Source organism: Rhinolophus ferrumequinum, chromosome 25, assembly GCF_004115265.2.
Source record: "Rhinolophus ferrumequinum isolate MPI-CBG mRhiFer1 chromosome 25, mRhiFer1_v1.p, whole genome shotgun sequence".
Taxonomy (NCBI): Eukaryota; Metazoa; Chordata; class Mammalia; order Chiroptera; family Rhinolophidae; genus Rhinolophus; species Rhinolophus ferrumequinum.
The window spans coordinates 36237063-36259773 of record NC_046308.1 but is presented as its reverse complement, the minus strand read 5'-3'; the positions used below and the strand labels follow the sequence as shown (position 1 = coordinate 36259773).

Below are 22711 nucleotides of genomic sequence, written 5' to 3'. Positions count from 1 at the left end.
AAAGTGACGTAACATTTTCACTTTTCAAATTTTTAAAGGTTTCTAAATCTAATGATGCTTCATGCTTTAAACGGTGAGGTAAATTTGGCACTCTCATACCGAGATTGCTTGAAGAAAAACAATTTGGTATCAAACTTCTGAGAAGAAATTTGGCCATATGTGTCAAAATAACTGTTCATTTTGGTAATTCTAATTTTGAGAAGGTTACCTAATGAAATAAATCTAAATATAACTAAAATTATGCACTGAAATATCCTCTGCCATTTTAATAATATCAAAGATTAGTCAGCAATCAAAATGTCTTGCAGTATCTAAATTCACTGTGCTAGATATACTAGATGAGTTATTATGCAGCTATTAAAATAATGTATATTGACAGATTAACATAATATGGGAAAAAGGCTTCAAAAGAATGTTAAGTAAAAGAAAATTAAGTTAGTTATACAGATTATTATAAAAAATAATCTATGCATTAAGAAAAACCATAGAAAATATGCTAGTAGTCATTGTGATTAGATTAAGACTAAGTTTACTTTCTTAATTTCTTTTTTTATCTAATAAATATATTTTATTGATTGATTTATCACAACAACGTGTAATCTCACCTGGAGTTCTTTTTCTGTCTTTTCTTTTTGTGGTAAAATTTATTATAACTTTTTAAGTATATGGTTCTGTTGCCTTATGTACATTCACCTTTTTGTGTAACCATCACCACCATCCATCTCCAGAGCTTTTTTATCTTACCCTACTTTCTTAATTTCTAAGACTAAGTTTAGTTTCTTAATAAGTTTAATTTTTTAATTTCTTTAATTTCTCTTATTTTCTAAAATTTCCTTAATATATGTATACTTTTTCTAATAATTATAACTAGTGTAACTCATGCAGTCTGTTGCTATCTTGGGGCCTTCCTGGGCTGCCATGCCCCTGGATTGCAGGGACCATGAAGCATAACTGGAGACATACTCCCATTTCTGAAGCATTTTCCACATTTGTGGAATGGAAGCATCCTTATGGACAGTAATAGTCAAAATGCTATGTCTTGCGTTAGGCTCTTACTTCTTCTATAACTGCAACTGCTATAAAGACAATTCCCTGTAGCTAGTCTTCAGTAGCCCGTCTTTCTCATTGTTCATGCTTGGCAAAGGTAGCTTCATGCATGAGCTCATGAATTGGAACTCCTTAGTTTGCCCTCACTTGTTCAACCATTTTTGCTTAGGGAAAGCTGTCCATGCTACACCTCTTAGAGGGGGCTCCCAACCTCAACCAAATTTGCTCCAGTTCCTCTTTCATGAAGCTCCGTGGAAGCTCTTTGTACATTAGTTACCTGGTTTTGTCCTTTCCTTTTGTCAAGTTCCTCCTTGGGTGCCAATGAAATACTCCCACAATAGTTATCTGGTTTTCAGTGAGGATTGTTTTAATCCACCAGAGAAAGATTTTAAATGTTGGATCTTAAAAGGTAATGATTGAGATCTCAATCCCTTTCCTTCCAAGAAGTTCCACTGGCCCCTTTGCAGATTTCTTCATCTGTTCCTTATGACCAGCTCTGTAGGCCATAGGGGGACTTTATGAGTCTTGTGAATCGTCTTCAGCAGGGCTGCTCAAATCTTGCTTATCTGATCATGTGTTTGGTCAGGATGACTTGCTGTTCCCATCTATACAAAGAAGTAAATGACAACTGGCGGCTTGGGTCACTAAAACCATTTAGAGTTATGTTAAATGAAGCATACCATTACATGCCAAAAATGCAAAATAGACTTTTTAAAACCTTAGAATGTACTTACCATATTAAGAATGTCACTTTTTAGAAAATATATATTTATAATTTAATAGAAATGGTTATATAAAAACAAAATGTATAAAGAATTTTATAAAATTATTATAAAGAGATTAATCTGAGTTAAGCTCTAGATTGAGTTCCTTAAGTGTATTATGTCACTTAATCCTTAAAATAATCTGGAGGGAGATATTACTACCTTGATTCGTTAGATGAGGAGCCAGAAGCTAGCAAGCAGAAGAGAGAGGGTTTGAAATGCCTCATTTAAAAATGAGGGAGCAGAGAGTTGTGGAGGTGAAAATAATTTGAGCCAAGCCAAAAGAATTATAGTAGATAACACATATATAGTGCTTACTGTGTATCTGGCATTGTTCTAAACAGTTTAGATATATCACTTCATTTCATTCTCATGGCAACTCTTCTCACATATCACTATAGTGCCAATCCAACTATACTCAGTTATCTCTCAGAATGGAAAGGAATCTACCTTGCCCATTAAAAAAAGCTACACATCTACCATATGTCCAGAAATCTGGATTGTGTAAAAGTTATTTTTGAACCAAGGTGCTATCAAGTATTTGCTGAACCTCACCCATTTTATTTGGAAGCAGTTTGGTTGTTGGGGGTATACCGTGGGTAAGAGAGTAAACTGAGCCAGGTCCTGTAGTCACACTGAATCCCAGAGTTACTGAGAATTTAAACCTATAATCCTGGAATCACTATAAAAATAGGATATTGGAATTAGATCCTATGTCTTCTTATATCAGTAGTCTCTGAACTGTTAAACTACAATTGATATAAACCAGCCATGCTCATTACATCTCTCTCAATACTAACATTTCAATTCCTGCATCACTTTTCATTTGCTGTGCAAAATAAAATCACAGCTTTGTGTTTGACAACTTGGTGACATAGGCCGGCTCCCATAGTTTCCTCAGTAGTATTGTTTGGATGATGCTATTAGAGTTCCAACACACATTGCAGTGCTTCTCTTTCTTGGTTTGGGAGAGTATCAGTAAGTACTTCATAACCAACGCAGATAAACTTTTCTTGGTGTGCGTCACACTTATATTCTCAGCGCTTGTCAATTGTCAACATATGAGCGTCATTTTTTCAAAGCTGTAATTAAAGACTTAAACAAGGACCCATGTGAAGAAAGTTCCCATTAATTTGATTTGAAGAGAGTGTGTCTTTGTAAATAGTATACTATCTTGATTTTCCTGGCAAATGCTGGGACATTTTAACTTAACGTATTTCACTCATTTGCATAGCTGCTAGCAAACTAGCATCCAATTATAGTATTTTATTTATTGCTTGTGCCTGGTAACCTCTACTGTCTTTTTTTTCATATCTGTTCTGCTTCTGTATCTTTGATGTTTACAACTCACCTCAAACCCTTTACCAGCAGATATAGTATAAAGATCAAGCAATGTTTTAGATTTGAGTTTTCTCAGCTTCCTATGTAAATCACTGCAATTGATTCTTGGGGGTCTTTGGTATGTATTCTTGAGTTCCTGTTAACCTTACAGTGTCCTTATCCTTTCTGAGTAGACTGTTTGATGGGAGATCCATGTGCAATGGTGAGTTTCTACCCGAATATTCCAGAAGCTCAGCCACCAATTACCTATGGAGAATTTGTCTTCCTCATGGACCGCTCAGGAAGTATGCAGGGCCCAATGAGTAAACAGGATAAATCTCAGCTGCGCATAGAGGCAGCCAAGGTAAAACTAGTTCTTTTCTTTTTCTGATCACATCCTCAAGTGAAGATGAATCTTAGGGGTTAAATTAGGGCCCAGCTAGAACTTTGGGTCTGTTTCATCTGAACTACAGTTAACATGACCACTCTGAGGCTAGCATTGAAATATAAGGGCCTGGAGGCACGCTGGGGGTGAAGGCCCATACCTTCAGGAATTGCATGGGCAGAGTCTGTGTGTCTGAAAGAATCCTCTCTCACCGTCTCCTCATACTCTCTTCCTTCAGGAAACACTGATTTTGTTGCTGAAGAGTTTGCCTATAGGCTGTTATTTCAACGTGTATGGATTTGGATCTTGCTATGAGGCATTTTTTAAGTAAGTTTCTAGAAAGGCCATAGAGAGTTCAAAAAGATAACTCTAAAAAAGGGAGTTAAAGGGGTTACTGTAGAGTTGATTTTAGCATTGGGGATTTCAGGTGAGGTGTTTACAGTGGCGGTATCTCAGTGGAGGGACTCAATGCTGGACAATGTCAAGTAGCTATGTCACTAGATGTGTTTGTTTTTCTTAGGCGTAGTGTGAAGTACTCTCAGCGTACCATGGAGGAGGCACTGAGGAAACTTAAACTTATGAAGGCTGATCTAGGGGGCACGGAAATCTTGACACCACTCAAGAACATTTACAGTGGACCTTCCATCCCCGGCCACCCCCTACAGGTAAGAATCAGAACAAAGCTAACAGAAGGGGACCAAGAGAATGAATCTCTGTTCAAGAATCCATAGCCCTGAGCTTCACTGTAGGATTGTTGAAATATGGTATGTAATTCAGAGTCATCTATCATGCAGTAAAGAGAAAAAGACAAGAGGCATTCAATAGAATTCCTCTTCCTTAGCTCTATGCTATAGTCTATGGATGATGGAAATTCTTTTATGGACTGCCACAATAGCCTTAGGTGAAACTCACTGGGGAAGATGGTGGAAATTCCCAGCGTTCTGAACAAACCGAGTGAGAAAATGGTCCAAGTGACAGTGGACCATTAGGGATCTCATGCCTGTCTTAAAAGGCATCAGAGTCTTTGGAGTGAAATAGTTGGATTATTCAAGGGCAAATTCTGGTGTTTTAAAAACAAACTTCATAGAAACTTGATGAATGTCTGCCTTCTTCAGCTTTTTGTCTTCACAGATGGAGAAGTTACTGATACATTTAGTGTAATTAAAGAAGTTAAGAACAACAATCGGAGGCACAGGTATGAAGCAAATGTGATTTGTGGGTGACTGACGCAAGTAGTACCAGATGTAACCTAGTGCCACATGATACCAGTGTTGACATTCCTCTCAGAGGACAGAATAATTCAAGAATTTTAGTTTTACCACCTGACAATTTTTTTCTATATTATTTTTCCTTTTCTACTAAAAAATAAAAGTAATTTTCAATTTTCTAAATAGCGTCAATAACACAATGATATCATAGTCCCTTACTCTTTCTAAAACACAATGGAAAAAAGTATTGAATAGTAAGACTTTTTTTCTTAGTATAAACATTTTTATTAAAGTAAAACACAGAAAGCTACACAAATCGTAAGTTTGCAGCTGGATGAATTATCAGCATGAACACACATTGTAATCACCACACAGGTCAAGAATTGGAATGATACCCAGTACCTCTCCATCTCTCCCCTTTTCTGTAACATCCCAAATTTAATTGCTACCCATTTTTTCCTTTCCAAAGGAGACAGCTTTCCTGAGTAATAACACCATGGATTATTTTTGCTTACTTTTTAATAAAAGTAAATGTTATACAGTATGTTTTTGTTTCTGTGTATCTGACAATTTCAAAGTACTACTAAGTGAATATAGTATATGGATAACTAAAAAAGAATGTTTTTTGCCTTTGAAAAGAGCATGATTTTATAATTGCAGTTATTCAAACTTATTTATTATATATATTTTTTTCATTTTTGTAAAAATACCAATCCTTTGTATATGGATTTAAGAATTATTTTTAAATCAGTTTTTGTTAAAATTTTACAGTTTATACAAATATATAAAAAGACCTCACTAAAAGGGAAATGGGAAAAAGTTCTAATCTAAGTAATTTTGGACACCATGGATTATTTTTGCTTACTTTTTAATAAAAGTAAATGTTACACAGTATGTTTTTGTTTCTATGTATCTTGCTTCTTTCTCTTAGCAGTATGTTGAGATTCATCCATATTTTGTACAGAACCATTGTTAATTTTCATTGGTGCATAGTATTCCATAGGATGATTAAACCATAATTAATTTATTGATTCTGCTGTTGATGGACTTTGGTTTAGCTGTTAAAAATAATGCTTTTATGAACATCCTTGCATTCTTATACATGTTTTTTCTTTTTGCGCGCACACACTCGTGTGCACATATATATGCATGTATACATGTTTATTTTCCCATGTACACATACAGACATTTCTTTGAGTTGACATAGTTGTGGAATTTATTGGTAATGCAGTTTTCCAAGTTATTGTATTAACTTCATTCACACCAGCATTCTCTATCCAAAATTTGGCATTGTTTGTGTTCTTAAATTTTAATTTATTGGGTGTGTAGTGGTATCTCATTAAGATTTTAACTTGCATTTTCTTGGTGACTAAGAAGTGGAGCACCTTTTTATATTTATTGGCCACATGGATGTCCTCTTTTGTGAAGTACCTTCAAGTCTCTTTTATGTTTTCTCTCTTTTTTTTTAACAGATCTGTAGTTCATTCTGTAGTCTAAATATAAGCACTATATTAATATTTCCTAGAAACTTATTTTTTACTCTTTTTCACTCTTAAAATGGTATTTTGTTTATTAATAGTTGTTCTTCGTTTTAATATAGTTTAATTTTGTAGTGTTTTTCTTTATGGTTAGTATTTTTTGTATCTTGTTAAAAAGGCTTTCCCTCCTCCATGTCATGAAGCTATTTTCCTGCGTTATTTTCTAGAAGATTTTTTTTTTTTTTTTTTACAGTTAGATCTACAGTTCACCTACAATTCATTTTTGTGCATTGTGTGAGGTAGGGGGTCAGGTTTCATTTTATTTTTTTCATGTGGATATGAAATTGACCCTGCATCATTTATTGAAAAGTTTTTCCTTTCCTCACTGATATGCAGTGCCGTTTTTGTCACAAATAAGCATTTACACATGTGTGGATTTTTTTGGATCCTCTGTTCCTTTCCATTGGTCTATGTATCTAGACATGTGCCAGTACTACATTATGTAAATTAATGAGCTTTCAGATAAATCTTAATTTCCAATAGAATAGGTCCTCTATTTTGTTCTTTTTCAAGATTGCCTTATCTATTCTCGAAACTTTGTGTTTGTATTTTAAAATTAGCTTGTCAATTTTTACCAAAAAAAGGAAAACTATTGAGATGTTGATTAGAATTGCCTTTATAGATCAGTTTTGGGAGAATTGAGTATTTACTCTATTTAGTATCCAGTTTATTTAAATGGTACATCCTTCCATTTATTTAGGTTTTTCTTGATTCTTCTAAGTGTGTGTTTCCAATATTTTATTTAGAAATTTTAAACCTATAGAGACGTTGTAAGAATAGAACAGTAGACCCTCATATACCTTTCACTCAGGTCTGCTAGTTATCAGCATTTTACCACATTTGCTTCACCTATTATTTTTTATCTGAACTATTTGAGAGTAAGTTACAGATATTTTAACCCTTCATATACAAATAATTATGCATTCATCTAAAAACAGGGCATCCTGATAAATAACCAAAATACAAGTTCAAAATTCAGTATATTTAATGTTGAAATAACAACATTATCTAAATATAGGCCATATTTGCCAATTTTTCTAATAATGTCCTTTTAGATTTATCTTTGTTTGATTTGGTTTTGTTCCAGAAACAAGTATTTTATTTCATTGCTATATTTCTTTAGTCTTCGCTGGGATTTCTCAGTTTTTCATTATTTTTCATGACATTGACATTTTTGAAAGAGTACTAGCTAGTTATTTTTATAGAATCTCAATTTATGTTTGATTTTTAAAAATTCATGTTTAGATTAATAAACATATTTGGAAGAAATAGCCCAAAAGTAACTGGGCCTGGTATTAAGTGTGACCAGTTCAAGGGGGTATCTGATAACTTTGAAATATTGTAAACATCCTGTTTTCAACAAATATTTACTCAGGAGTTTTAGCATTCGCTGATGATTATTGCCCGAGTGCTATTACTATCAGTGGTTATAAAATGGTGATTTTTCAATTCTTTTCCATTTATTAGTTGACATCCTACTATAAAGAAGTTAGCTCTCTCCCCTCCTTCCTCCTTTCCTCTCTTCCTTTGTTTTGTCAATATGTACTTTTGAATTCTTTAGTTACCTCCCAATTCTTTGAGATTCTACTCTCATCATTTAGATTTTCAAAAGTTCCCGATTTGGCCAGTGGGAACCCCTTTTAACTTGCTCCTATGTTCTTTTTCACATGTCTCTTTGGTTTATGAATATTTCCTTTCTTTCTTAAAAAAAAAAAGTGTTTCAGACTCACTTGTACTTTCCCTTTCTTGTAGCCAGCTATTTCTATAAGAAGCCTTGTTCCTTTTAGTGAAAATGATAAATAGAAGTTAATATTTGCATATTAAGTGTAACTCTTTGCTACTGGCCTATTATTATTCTAGGCATTTTCAGCAGACAGACCTAGCAAATGATAAAGAAAAACACACATTTTTACTTATACCCATACTTTCTTTTTCCTCCTATCCCATATTTGTGTTTTCTTTCCTCCATGGTAAGAAACCTGCTTCCCACAAAATCAGTATATTTATTCATTTCCTTAATCTAACAATACACATAAAATCTTTCTGCAATGTTTTTCAAAAGATTTTTATTAAAATATAACTAACATGCAATATTGTATTAGTTTCAGGTGTACACCATATTTACCATTTATATATATGAAGAAGTGATCCCCATAAGTCCAGCAACCATCTGACACTGTACCATGCTATCACAATATTATTGACTATATTCTCTATGCTGTATATTACATCCCCATGACTCAGTTGTTTTATACATGGAAATTTGAACTTCTTATTCCCTTTGATCTACCCCCCCCGTTTTAGTTTTTCAACTACTGTTGACATTCAATATTATTTTATATTAGCTTCAGTTGTACAGTACAGCATAGTAGTTAGACATTTACATAATTTATGAAGTAGTCCCCCTGACTAGTCTAATACCCACCTGACATTATACGTAGTTATTATCATATTATTGACTATATTCCTTAGGCTTTACTTTGTATCCCCATGACTATTTTGTAATTACCAACTTGTAGTTCTTAATCTTTTTACCTTTTTCACCCTGTCCCCCCATTTCCCCTCCCATCTGGCAACCAACAGCTTGTTCTCTGCATCTATGAGTCTGTTTCTGTTTTGTCCTTCTCTGTCTGACTTATTTCACTTAGCATAATACCTTCCAGGTTCATCCACGTTGTTGCAAATGGTAAGATTTCATTCTTTTTTATGGCTGAGTAATATTCCATTGTATATATGTATCACCTCTTCTTTATCTAGTCATCTATTGACAGGCACTTGAGTTGCTTCCATATGTTGGCTATTGTAAATAGTGCTGCAATGAACATAGGAGTGCATATTATCTTTTTGAATTAGTGTTTTGGATTTCTTTGGATAACTACTCAGAAGTGGAATTGCTGGGTCATAAGGTAATTCTGTTTTTAATTTTTTGAGGAAGCTCCATACTGTTTTCCATAGTGGCTGCACCAATTTGCAATGCAACCAACAGTGCATGAGGATTCCCTTTTCTCCTCATCCTTGCCAATACTCACTGATGTATTGATGATGAACATCCTGGCAGGTGTGAGGTGATATTTCTGTGGTTTTAATTTGCATTTCTTTAATGATTAGTGACATTGGGCATCTTTTCTTATGTCTGTTGGCCATGTGTATGTCCTGTTTGGAGAAATGTCTATTTAGGTCTTCTACCCAAATTTGAATTGGATTGTTAGGATTTTTTTGTGTTAAGTTGCATGAGTTCTTTATAAATTTTGGATATTAACCCCTTATCAGATAAATTACAATGTTTTATAATTCTCTGTGTAGAGGTCTTCATGAGGTTTTCATTAGATTTTTTTCCTTAGGTGTTTGATGCTATTTTAAATAGTATTTTTAAACATTTTACTTACTAGATGTTTATTTCTACATAGAAATTGATTATGATAGCTTATTAAATTTATGTTGACCTTGTATTCAATGACCTTGCCTGATGTAGATATTAATTCTAATAGTATATTTATAGATTCTTGTAGATTATCTATGGATAATCATGTTTGCAAATAATGTCAGTTTTTCCTTTCCAGCCCTTATATCTTTATTTTTCTTCCTTTATATATTGCCCTGGAAAGAACCTCTAGTACAAAGCTGAATAGAAGTGGTAATAGCTAATATCCTTATCTTATTTTGGACTTCAGAGGGAACATGTTTAACATTATATCAATAGTGTCATTGTTTGCTATAGGTCTTTTTGTAGACATCCTGTATCAGATTAAGGAATTTTCCTTATATTTCTGTTTTGAGAGTTCTTTTCCTTTCTTTAAAAAAAATAATGAATCATTGTTGAATTTCATCAAATGCATTTATTTTACGTATCTGTTGAGATGTGTATGATTTTATTGTTTTTTCTTGTAATGTGTGAATTATAATGACTGTGCTTACATGTTAGACCAATCTTGCATTTCTGAAATAAACCCAAATTAGTGGTGAGCTATTAACTTTTTTCATATGTTTTTTTGATTCAGTTGGCTAATAATTGTTTAGGATTTTTAAATCTATTTCTATGGGAAATATTGACTTTTTTTGTATAATATTCTTGTTGGGTTTTGATATCAGTTTTTTGTTGGCATCACAAAATGAAGTGAGAAGTGTTGCCTGTTTTTCTATTATCTGAAAGATTTTCTTTCATGTTTGCTATATGTTGCCAAGAGACTTTTCTGTGGGAAGGTTTTGAAATCTCTTTAATTGCAATAGAACTATTCATATTTTTATATATTCTTGATTTGTATGGGAGTTTGTGTATTTTATCTAAATTTTCAAAATTTTTTGCATGAAATTCTCTCTCATGGTGCATTATGATGTTACTAAATTTTATATAATAGGTCGGAGTATTATTCTCTTTCCATTCCTGATATTGGTTATTTGTGCCTTCTCTATTTTTTCCCTTGGCCTAAATGTTTGTCAATTTAAATAATCTTTTCAAAACACCAACATTTTTGAGTTTGTGGATCCTCTCTATTGTATAATTGTTTTCTGTATAAATAATGTTTGCTCTTGTCTTTGTTACTTTCTTTCCTTTAAATTTTTGGGTTTATTGGCTGTTCTTTTTCTAACATATGGAGATGGATGCTCAGATAGTTGATTTTTAGACTTCTTTTTCCTTTCTAATATATGTATTTAGAACTACAAATCCTAAATTTGTATACATCATTTTTCATTGGTATCCACTTGAGAATATTTTAAATTATCATTATGATTTCTTTTTAAAGCCTATGTTATTCAGAAGTATAGTGTATATTTTCCCAATATTTGGGTGTTTTCTATTTCTTTGTTAATTGCCAGATATTTTATGTGAAAAATTGTGGAAATTCTTTGAGCTTCTAGATGATTTCCTCACTCTGAAAGGATTTACTCTTTGCTTCTGACAGTTTGCTAGACTAGAAGCAGATAATCTTAGTCCAATTAGTTTAATAAGCTTCAATCATTTAATGGCTGTTTTATTTCAGATTCACCTCTACCTCTAGGGTAGTTCTACAGGCTGTATTAAACAAACAAACAAACAAACAAAAAAACCTGAGTATCTACCAGGGCACCTTCTCTTTGGAAAGCCCAAATCTGAAACTGCTTAGCTTTTCACCCTTTCAGTCATCCATTTTGTACTTGGCACTTGCTTCAAGGGGTAAAGTGATATCAGATGCCAGGCTCACCTCTCTTGGCTCCCTCCTCTCCCAGATATTATTACATTCTTGGTAACCTTCTGATGATTTCAAAGATTATTTAAAATGTTGTGTACAGCTTTTCTAGCTCTCTACTGGCTTGGAACAACTTAGTCTAGCATTGCTGTGAGCAGAACTCTCAGGGTATTATACTTTAAGGCAGATGTCATCTATTTAAGTTCCAGTTTCCCTGTTTGTTAGCTGTTTGGACAAATCAACTAAACTCTCCAAGCCTCAATTTCCTTACTTGAAAATGGAGATAATAATAGTATTTACCTTATAGGTTTACCATGAGAGTTAAAAGAGTATACCTAAGAAAAGCATTAGGAACTGTGCTTGACACAAAATAAATGCTGTATAAATTTTGGTAATTATTATCCTTATTATTATCATCCATATGAAGCACTTAAATAAGTTTTAGGCACATAATTGGACATCAAAAACATTGTTTAGCTTTAGTTTATGTAATATATGAAAATACAAACAAAAACCAAAGCCTCTTAAACATATACATCAAAGCCCTTTATAAGTCATAAAGAACATAGGTTACAGTTCAAAAATCATGTTGGAAATTTAAAAGTGATAATATCAAGATGCTGGCAGGCTGTCATCTCTAGGGAACAGTATCACAGTTAGGTCACCATAATTAGATGTCTGGTTCTTAACCTTACAAGTGTAGAGCATTAATCCTGATGCTGATGTCACTAGATTTGGGGGATGATGACTCACACTAACCCAATTCGGAAGAGACTGATTCATAAGCCAAAATAACAGTGTATTAATTAATTTACAATGAGAACTATCCTTGTCATGTCTTGGAAAAATGCTTGTATTAGTATTACCTACATATTCTCTGTTTATAGACAGTTTTAATGGGAAGCCAGATTCTAATTAAATGCTATTTGGTGTACATGGACTAAAGCGGGAGAGAACTCTCTAGTTAGAAGAGCAGAAGGCACTCTTTCCCACCCTAGGACCAGCCTCGCCAGGGCAGATGTGGTTCCAGAACAATGTTAGTCAAGCACTGATGATAGTGTCAATTTTTTCTTAATTCTCCCACTTTCTGATTAACACGTTCTTTGGATTATAAAATAATTGATGAGGATGTAGTCCTATTATTTTCCTTTTTCTGCTTTTAGAATCAGTATACTATATAATCGTTTGCCAAGGGGATCATATAGTCAGACAGAACAGTGCTCAAACGCCATCTCTACCATTTCAAAGTATGTGATCCTGGACAGAGTTCTAAAATTATTTGTGCCTCTGTTTCTTACCTGCAAAATGAAGCATAAACCTGCCTCCTAGGAGTCTTGTGATGATTAAATTGCATCATTAATTTAAGGCATATGGCCTCCTGAAATATAGAATATACTCAATAAATGGTAGCTATTATGTATTTTTGACTATTATGTATTGATTTTATAATTTCACACCTTAGTCCCTATCTCTCACTTCTATTTTACAATTGCAGATGTTTCTCATTTGGTATCGGAGAAGGAGCCTCCACCAGCCTAATAAAAGGCATTGCCCGGGTATCAGGGGGTGCATCAGAATTTATCACAGGCAAGGAGAGGATGCAGTCCAAGGTGAGGGACGATCCTTGTGTCCAGAAGTGGTGATCCAGAGCAAATATGGAGCAGGGGGTACACTGCTACAAGACAGAGGCAACAACTTGCCTCCAGGATTCTTTCTTTATTATCCCCAAGGCTTTGGGCTCTATATTTAGTGGGGCTACTTTTGACCTTATGTAAAAGGGGCCCTCTATAGTTTCTGGAGAAATGGCATCTGGACCTAGTATTTGGAAATCCAGAGATGAAATGCTGGAAGAGGTTAGTGCTTTGTGTTTAAGACCAGAAAGATAAACTTTAAGAATTTTGATTGTCATGATTGACATTCTAGGTGTGTGTCTTAGGACCTCTTTTGGTACTATATCCTATGCTTCAGGCAATTGATACAAGGAAAACAGGAAGGGACAATTGTAATATGTCTGGTAGATTGGAATAGGTGGTAAATTGATACTCCATTTGATTAGTATGCACAAAGAAAGGCATCTTCCACCTCTGGGTATGTTAATAAATTCCTCTTTTCCAGTTGGTACCATTTCTTATCTGATCCCTACTTCTCTAGGGTCTCCTCATGTGTAAAGCAAAAGTAATAATGCCCACCTCCTAGTATAGTATTAAGGAATAGCCATAACGTGTATTGTGACACATAGCACCTGTGCATAAAAAACATTCAGTTAGTAGTAGTTATTGTTGCCATTATTATTTTTGGTGCTTATTCTGTTCTTCCTTCCATTAGGCTCTTAGGGCCCTGAAACGTTCTCTGCAGCCTGTAGTAGAGGATGTTTCTTTGAGCTGGGATTTGTCTCCTGGTCTCTCTGCGAAAATGCTTTCCCCAGAACAGACTGTCATCTTTAGAGGTCAGAGGTTAATCGTCTACGCCCAATTGACTGGGATGATGCCGGTGAGTTTTTATTCTTTTTTGTTCTTCTAGTCAGAGTAGCTGCTGCCCTGAACTCTGCTCTGGACAATTTCATTAAAGCTTGTAGGATTTCCTCAAGAGATTGCATTTGCCAGACAGAGTCAGCCTACCGCCTTCTCCATCATGCCCATGCCTGGGCTACCTGGTTTTCAGTCTGAAATTTTAATATGTTGGGTTGGGGAGCTGCTCTAATGCTGACATTTCTCTTGGTGATCTCTCCATTCTATCATTTTTACTCTTCTCTAATTTGTAGCCAGCAGAGGCAACAGGAGAAGTTTGCCTCAAATACACCCTCCAGGGCAAGAATTTTGAGAATAAAGTGACATTTTCTCTACAACCCAAGACTGATACCAAGTGAGAATTCAGTTTTCTTTTGTCCTTTCCTTTCCTTTCCTTTCCTTTCCTTTCCTTTCCTTTCCTTTCCTTTCCTTTCCTTTCCTTTCCTTTCTTTCCTTTCTTTTCGACTCTGCAATCCTTGGGGTTGGTTTCCTGCTCTTAATTTTGGGCTCAATTATTTCCCAAAAATCCCTTTTTTGTTTTAAGCCACCCAGGTTTTACCTCTCCCCTTGTCTGGCTTTTTCCTCCCCATGCCACCCCTAATTTTTGAGGGCCCTGAGAAACTGATGCATGTGTGCTTTTCCCTAAGTCACAGGATTTTTTTTTTTTCTTTTAGCCTTGCCATTCACCGCCTTGCTGCCAAGTCCTTTCTCCAGACTAAGGACATGGGCTTCAGGGAGACTCCAGCAAATGATAAAAAAGACGTGTTAAAAGTCAGCATTGAGTGTGGAGTCATAAGCTCCCACACAGCATTCATTGCCATCAACAAGGATCTCAACAAGCCAGTTCAGGGCCCCCTGGTTCGTAGAGACATTCCAAGGCCAATTCTATTGTGTGCTTCTGCTGCGATGTCCCGTGGAGGTGGTGAGTTTTAACCCATTCAGACTCATAAAATAAGGAATCCTGGATATTTGAACACATTGTTCAAAGGACATGTTTATGAAAGGTTCTTTTTTTCCTTCTACATCTAGGATTTCTAGCTGGTATTAAACTGTTCTGTTCTAGGGAACTAGAATATATGCCATTGGCAAAGAGATTTAAAGTAATTCAAGGGGGGGATTAAGGAAAAATAAAACAGAAAGTGCATATAAACATTGAGTAGTTACACTGTGTAAATCTGAAGCTGATTCATCCTATTAATAATTAGATGATTAATGATTACACAAATGGCTGATGAACAACCTGGTAGTGTTAGGAAATGGGTGGGACTCTCTCAGGCATAAACCAAGCAAGCTTGATTATAGATATTAGGGGCTTGAGGATTGGGATCAGGTGGAGAAATTCTCTGCGTAGGTCTCTGGCTGGCGGGAAATGTATGATGTTCTAGAGGCAGGCTTCAAGAATAGCCCAGATTTTTGGTTGGGCACCTGGGTGGATGATGGTATCATTTAGTTAATAGACTAACAAAAGAACAGAAGCAAATGTAGGGGATAAAATGGTGAATTACTTTTGAGAATTTTGAACTTTAGATTCTTATGGAATATCCATATGAAGATGTCTAGTGGACAGGGAAATAGGTGGATTTGATATTCAGAAGAGAGATCAGGGATGAACATATACATTTGGCAATATTTAGCATGTAGGTAATAACTACAGTCATGAGAATGGATGAGATTATTCAGAGGGCAAGCATAAAGGGAGATGAAAAAAGGGATGAGACTGAAACACTGAAAATCTAGGGGTGGATTCCCCAAACCATAATAAAAAGGAATGAAGTATGAAGAAAGAAGTGAGTACATATTTAAAACAAAAAGAAATTAGACATGAAAAAGGGAGTTATCAAAGTATCAGATACTACAGAGATGTCAAAGTAAAATTGGAAAGGGTCTTGAGTTAATATCAAAGAAGTCCTTGTTAATCTAATCACGAACAATTTCACTAGCTAAGATCAGGAAAAAGTGTATTATACAATCTTAAAGAGCAAATGAGAGGTGGGAAATAAGGGACAGTTTGTGTAGACTCTTTTTATAAATGTTGAAAAGGGGAAGGAATAGAGAGTGATATCTATAGAAGTTGTAGAGCTGAAGTTTATGTGTGTGTGTGTGTGTGTGTGTGTGTGTGTTTTATACCTCTTAAATTTCGGAATGGTAGAGAATTAAGGATGTTGTAATGCTAATAGGAAAGTGCCTCTAGAGAGGGTTGACAATATTGAGAGGGGAGTTAATTGAGAAGGGTGTTTGAGGAAGTGAGAGAGGATGAGATGTAGAACAGCAGTGGAGGGATTAGCGTTTAGTAGGACAAGTATTAGTACATTCTCCTCCCTATTGCCAGGAAGTGGAGGAAAGGTGATGGTATTAGATTTTAGTTCATAGGCTGAGAGGCAAGTTTTTGGACTTTCTGTCTGATAGTTTTTCTATAGTTTTAGTGAAAGCGGAAGCAAGATTAGCTAATGAATCTGAGAGTACAGTGGTAGAAGAGAGAACCTTAGGCAAGGGTTTGAAATAATCCTGTGGAAAATTGGAGAGTGAAATACTCAGGGAGAAACAGAGCATTTGTCAAGGAGTGTTGAGGGTCCGGTTTAGTTTTGCCACCTTGACTTTTTTAGTGGCACCAAACTACTAAAGGGAATCAGTTTATGTGACACATTTCAGCAGTACTCAGCAGCTTTGGTATAAGAAAGAAGAGAGTAGAGTGTTGGCTTAATTTCAAGGTTAGGGTTTTGCTAGGTGTGTGTGATAAAAAGGAAATTAGGGATATGGAATTGAAGATATTGATAATAGAGCGGTAGTGTTGGACCTGAGATTTACCATATTTTGTCGTATACAATGTGCACTTTTTTGCCCAAATTTGCGAGGGAAAAATAAGGATGCACTTTGTATATGGGTAGTGCTAATTCTGTATCTATATCAATGTTTTTAATTCATTTATTTATGCTTATGAGTTAAACGTGTAACTCTGGAAATCAATGATGATATCCGTATGCAAATTAATACCCTGGAATATGATAATTGGTTTTGTTGAACTTATGATGAACTTGCAATGATGAAGAGTTCTTGGCCATCTATGATGCGTAAATATTGTAAATTTGTTACAGGTACATAAAATTTCTTGTACCTTGTATCTGTTCTTGTGTTTTGTAATTATTTGTTACATAAAATTTCTTGTACCATAATATGTTAAAAAATAAATGCTAAAATTCCTAATACAAAAAACAAGCACATAAATGTAAACAAGTAAAAATTTGTTTCAATTGAAAAATTGAAACGAAAGATTTTTTTCCCTGAAAGTTTGGGCCAAAAATGTGGGTGCGCATTATACATGGGAACACATTATACACGGCAAAATACGGTAGGCTAAATGGAAAAGAGTAAAGATAGAGGAAGTTTTTATATAGGATAAAACAGGAGACAAAATTTAGAAGTCCAGATAAGGTCCAAGACCAGGTAAAATAGAAATCTCTGAGTTAGAAAGCTGGAAAAAGTAGATACTGTATTTTAAAAGTAGACTTTTTTCTTCAATTTATTTATTTTTTACAGATGGAACAATTCTGCTTAATAACAAGATCCAGTCTTGGGAGGGAGTGGCTGAAGTAGAATGGAGGCTGAAGCCCTTTAATTTGAGGAAATCAAGGAGCTTTGAATTAGGGTATTGAATAGGTTATCTCCGTGGGTGATTAATTTCTTGAATATGATAACAGGCCTTGCAATGAAGTGGAAGTCTTTGATTTAGTTTTTAGATACTTCAGTGAATGATAGAAAGTGACAAAGAGTTTGGAAGTTGACAGCAGTGAGTATATGAGAAAGGTAACCCAGGTGAGGGTAGAGGAGTAACGACATGGATGTGGCAATTGGGACTGAAGAGGTTGCCAACCGTATCTCCCAAACCTGCATACTTGGGGTATGGTAACTAGAATAACCACCATTTGAGAGGGATAGAGGGAGAAAAGTTTTTTAGAAGGAAAAATTAAAGTTAACAAATATTTCGAAGAAGCCTCCTATAATGATACTGAAGATGCAGAAAAGATCATTGTCATGTGTCAAGAGGACACAATAGAAAGGGCTCAGCGGGCGAGAGTGTGTGCAGGAGTTGAGCTCATGGGAGAAGAAAAAATGAACAATGAAGATGGTAACTGAGGTTGACGTGCATAGGAACATATGTGTCTCAAATTATCAGAGCTCTTTGCCTATGGCAGAGAGCAGAGGGTGCCTCAGTGTCCGTGTCTGTACTGATGTTTTTCAGCTTATACAAAGGCCTCATCCTCCTACCGTCCTCCTGCGTCTCGGCCCATGAGGAGCACTTCTTACTACTCAAGCATGTCATACCAGCAAAATTGTTATGATCCCCATAGGTCCACAATTAGCAAGAGCCTGTATTCTCTAGGTGAGCATCTTTCCAGGGACTTTTTTTCTCACCAATGTTTGTCACACATATAGGACTAAACAAACACCAAGCTCTTGGTGATCATAGATCAAAGAAGAAATTCATGTCTCTCAAAAAGACCTCTCCTGAGATGGCAAGGGCTCATTCTTCCACCAATACCACCAACTTGGAAACTCACCATACAGGTGAGATGGACCTCAGTTCTCTGATCTATGAGGACTGAAGAACTAATCTTCAACACTCTGCTATCTTGCGGCTTTCTCTACCCAGGAGGTAATCTATTTGAAACGTATCAGGCAGAGGGTGAAATTTGTCCAGTCCCTATATTTACCAGAATCAGCCCAGCTCCAGTAGTCTACAATATAGGATGTGGAACTTACCCCAGTGGAGTCTGGGTTGAGCCCTAGTTAATCTAACGCCTTTGCCTTCTCAGTTCACAAACCTTGCCTACAGGCTGGGGCCCTCCTCTTGCAGAACTCAGCTGCCCGCTATTGGGGCCCCTGCTGCACTGATCATTCTTTTTCAAGTTGGGTTTGAAGACGGATCTTCCTGATGCTGTCTGATGACATTCTCTGTCACCAAAGGGTGTTCTTGGTCATTGCCTTGCATTCCAAATTGAGTCAAAATACATTTCACCACTAAGGGGTTCTTTTTCTACTAAAATAGATTTAAAGGTAATTTCTTTCTCATCTCTCCATTTTTTGTAGCAAGAGTTTTTGGTGTACAATTGTTTAATTGTTTAAACATCTCCTTTGCCACTTATTGTCTACTTATTCTCCTTAGGCTGCTAATTAAAGAGAGGGCTTCAAGGTCTAAGGTGGAGTCAGATGTCTGTACGCCCAATTACTGTGGAGTTTTAAGCAAATTACTTCACTTCTCAGAGCTGTAGTTCCCTCAGCTGCACTATTCACCTGCTAGGGTTGTCATGAGAACCTTCTTAACGTAATCCATGGAGTAGGTTCTCAGTTTGTATTGGTTCCCTGAGATGGTCTACTATGCATTGACTTGGAATATCCCCCACTCTAGATCTCTGTCTTATGGATCCTCTCACTAAAGTAGAAAGAAAAATTACCCAGCAGTGTTATGCTGCTGATTTTTGGGAATTAATTGGCAGCTACTATTTGTAGGGAGCCAATTATGGGCCTTCTAGATACTTTATGTTCTTTCTCATGCATCAGGCATTATTGTCTCCAATTTACAGAGAAGGCTGAGATTCCCATTGGTTAAATAATTATTACATTTTGAGTGTTAGCAGAGCTGAGATTCAAACTCAGATTCTCAAAATCAGCCTCAGATTTTTTTTTTCCATTAGAGTAGAACTGTTGTTTTCTAGTTACAGTTTTTCTTGCCTACTAATTTCTAAATTGCTCTAAGTTTATCATCTCATAATGGATAGTCAGATGTGAGATACTTCCTATGAAAAATTCTATGGTCTTCAAGCAATTTTTATACTTCTAGGATTAGACATTAGACAGTAGACTATTTGAAATAGATTGCTGACTGCTTCCTTTTTATCTGTTTTCTTTTTAAATTTTTGATAATTAAAATTCAAGCTATATTTGTCTAGATCTTTTTAATATACCTAAAGTTTTAAGGGTTATTTAAACAGGACTGGATAAGACTAAACAGCACCATCATGTGGGTTCTTTAGTACCTCATATCTTTCTGTTGTTGCTCAATTTTGTAAGTGTAGCTCCTCTAGTGCTACTGCATCACTCAGGTGGCCTACAGTGTCACAGAGAAAATGCATGTCTCCCAAGGGAAAGACTGAAATGGTGATCTTGGTAGAATCTGCTTAGCTCTGCACACTTGCTGCAGCCTGTCTCTGAATTGAGACCTCTCGCACTCAGGTGTGGTATGGGGCCAGGGCTCCTTGATTTCTCATCCCCTTTCTTTTTTCTTCCCTGAAGTCTTCGGAGATAATCATCTTGTACAGCTGATTTCCCTCCAAAAGGCAGATGGTTCCTGGGATCTGAATGAAGGTCTGGCCATGGTTCTAGGTATGAGTTTGGAAGATATACTGGCTGCACTCCCTATCCAGGTGAGATTCAGAGAAGAAACTGGAGTATGGATCTTTGAAAGGTTGGGTCCATAAAGAGAATTGGGGTGAATCATGACTCACCTGAAGAAGGAGAATATAGAAGGCCATAGACTAAATTGATTTCTAATAAATAGAAGTTGAAGCAGGTTAGAGCAGAAGGGACAAGGAACTAATGATCTAGCTAAAAGGTGTTAATAGTTTTGAGTTGATGGGTGACAAAGGAAAAGCAAAAAATTCTCTTCCGCTTTAACTGCATTCCCTGCCCATATAATAACTAGTGTTCATTGAACAATTAGTCTGTGCCAGGCACTGTGCTAGGCACTTAACATTCATGATCTTATTTATTCATCACAACAATTAAATAAGGTAAACCTATTCACATTGCCATTTATAGATGAGGAAACTGAAGCTCACAGAAGTATAATAATGTGTCTGGGTTGACCTAACCAGTTAGTGGCAGAGCTGGATTTAATCCTAGGACTATCAGTCTTCCGAACCCACATTATTGTTCCTCTTGCTAAAGAAAGTGGTTCAGAAATTAGCAAAATTTTATTGCAGTTAGGATAGGTGAAATATTAATAGGGATTACCTTGTTATTTCAAATGTGTTCAAGTCTGTTGATGAGGAAAAATTATGTTCCAGAATTTCAAGGTAACTTACTAAATTTTCTAAATGAAATATTGTTAAATATAAGACAAATGCCAAAAGGCTGGACGACAAGTGTCATTCTGAATTTACAAAATGTGGATGGTGATTAAATAAAATCAGGTAGCCTATAACTATATTGTCCAACACAGTAGCTACTAGTCACATGTGGCTATTGAGCTCTTAAAATATGGCTAATGGAAATGAGGAACAAAATTCTTAATTGAATTGAAGTGTGCTGTAATTATGAAATACATACTGATTTTAAAGAATGTAAAATATTTCGTTAATAATTATTTTATATTGATTATATGTTAAAATGACATTTTAAATATATTAGGTTAAATAAAATATATTAGTAAAACAATTGTACCTCCTTATTTTTACATGTTTTTTTTTTTTTTTTCTTTATTGGGGAAGGGGAACAGGACTTTATTGGGGGAACAGTGTGTCAGTCTTAGTTGCGGAGGGTGCCATTCAGCTTCAAGTTGTTGTCTTTTCAGTCTTAGTTGTGGAAGGTGCAGCTCAGCTCCAGGTCTGGTTGCCATTGCTAGTTGCAGGGAGCGCACCACACCATCCCTTGCAGGAGTCGAACCGGCAACTTTGTGGTTGAGAGGACGTGCTCCAACCAACTGAGCCATCTGGGAGCTCAGCGACAGCGCAGCTCAAGGTGCCGTGTTCAATCTTAGTTGCAGGGGGCGGAGCCCACCATCTCTTGCGGGACTGGAGGAGTTGAACTGGCAACCTTGTGGTTGAGAGCCCACTGGTCCATGTGGCAATCGAACCAGCAGCCTTCGGAGTTAGGAGCATGGAGCTCCAACCGCCTGAGGCACCGGGCCGGCCCCTATTTTTACATTTTTACAGGTGGCCTCTAGTATACTTAAAATTATATGTGTGTTTAGCACTATATTACTATTGAAAAATACTCTTCTAGAACCAATAATTAAAAGAATAATTTATAAACAATTTATTAATTTAATTAATTAACATAATTAATTTATAAGCAATTAAAAGAAGATATAAAGATCATGAAGTTCTAACTTGGCTTCATTCAGAATAAGACATGTCAGACTAACATTTTCTTCTTTGACATGGTAACTGTGCCAATAAATCAAGGGAATTAAGAGCCCTGATGTATCTGAATTTCAATAAGGAATTTGAATTTTTCTTAATGATGAGTATATGGACTGAGTATAAACTAGCTGAAAACTCATAGCACTGAATAATGAATTTATTCAAATTTAAAACAGATTTCTAGACCCACCAGGCTGTGAATTCTCTGGAGGTTCATATTTTCAATAAATATTTAGATGAAAATGTTGACCAATGCTTTCCTATTTGTGTATGACAAAACTGGGAGATACAGTATTAGACAAGAAAATTAGGATCCTCAAAATCCTTGAAAAATAACTTGAAATTTTCAATGACAAAATTTAGTAAAAATAAAAATACTGTTTTTCATTCTAAATTCTCAACTATACAAGTAGAAGGAAGAAGCAAAATGAATTAAGAGCTATTGCACATGAAAATCAGAGATTTTAGGTAACCACAAACTTAGTACTAATCACATGTTCAAAACATGATTAGTGGAGGGCTATAGCATTGTCAGAAAAGCTGACATTATATGCATTATATGCATTATATATTTTTGGGCTGGGGTCATAAAATTTCATAAGTACATTTACCACCAGGTATGACATTTAAGGAGATATA

The 22711-nt window shown here is 35.5% G+C and overlaps 1 protein-coding gene across 7 annotated transcripts in view; it reads left to right on the top strand.

The window, feature by feature from the left end:
• VWA5A (von Willebrand factor A domain containing 5A) overlaps positions 1–22711 on the top strand; it is a 30759-nt gene that overhangs the window by 4711 nt on the left and 3337 nt on the right. For 6 of the 7 annotated variants that reach the window (XM_033098156.1, XM_033098158.1, XM_033098155.1 and 3 more), the window contains 10 exons: positions 3326–3495; positions 3755–3843; positions 4037–4181; positions 4632–4711; positions 12923–13037; positions 13753–13917; positions 14189–14289; positions 14609–14856; positions 18172–18312; positions 20223–20353. In XM_033098156.1, coding sequence (XP_032954047.1) covers positions 3326–3495; positions 3755–3843; positions 4037–4181; positions 4632–4711; positions 12923–13037; positions 13753–13917; positions 14189–14289; positions 14609–14856; positions 18172–18312; positions 20223–20353 — 1385 coding nt within the window. Of the gene's footprint in view, positions 1–3325; positions 3496–3754; positions 3844–4036; positions 4182–4631; positions 4712–12922; positions 13038–13752; positions 13918–14188; positions 14290–14608; positions 14857–18171; positions 18313–18365; positions 18498–20222; positions 20354–22711 lie in introns of all 7 variants that reach the window. The other variant, XM_033098151.1, reaches the window with a different exon arrangement.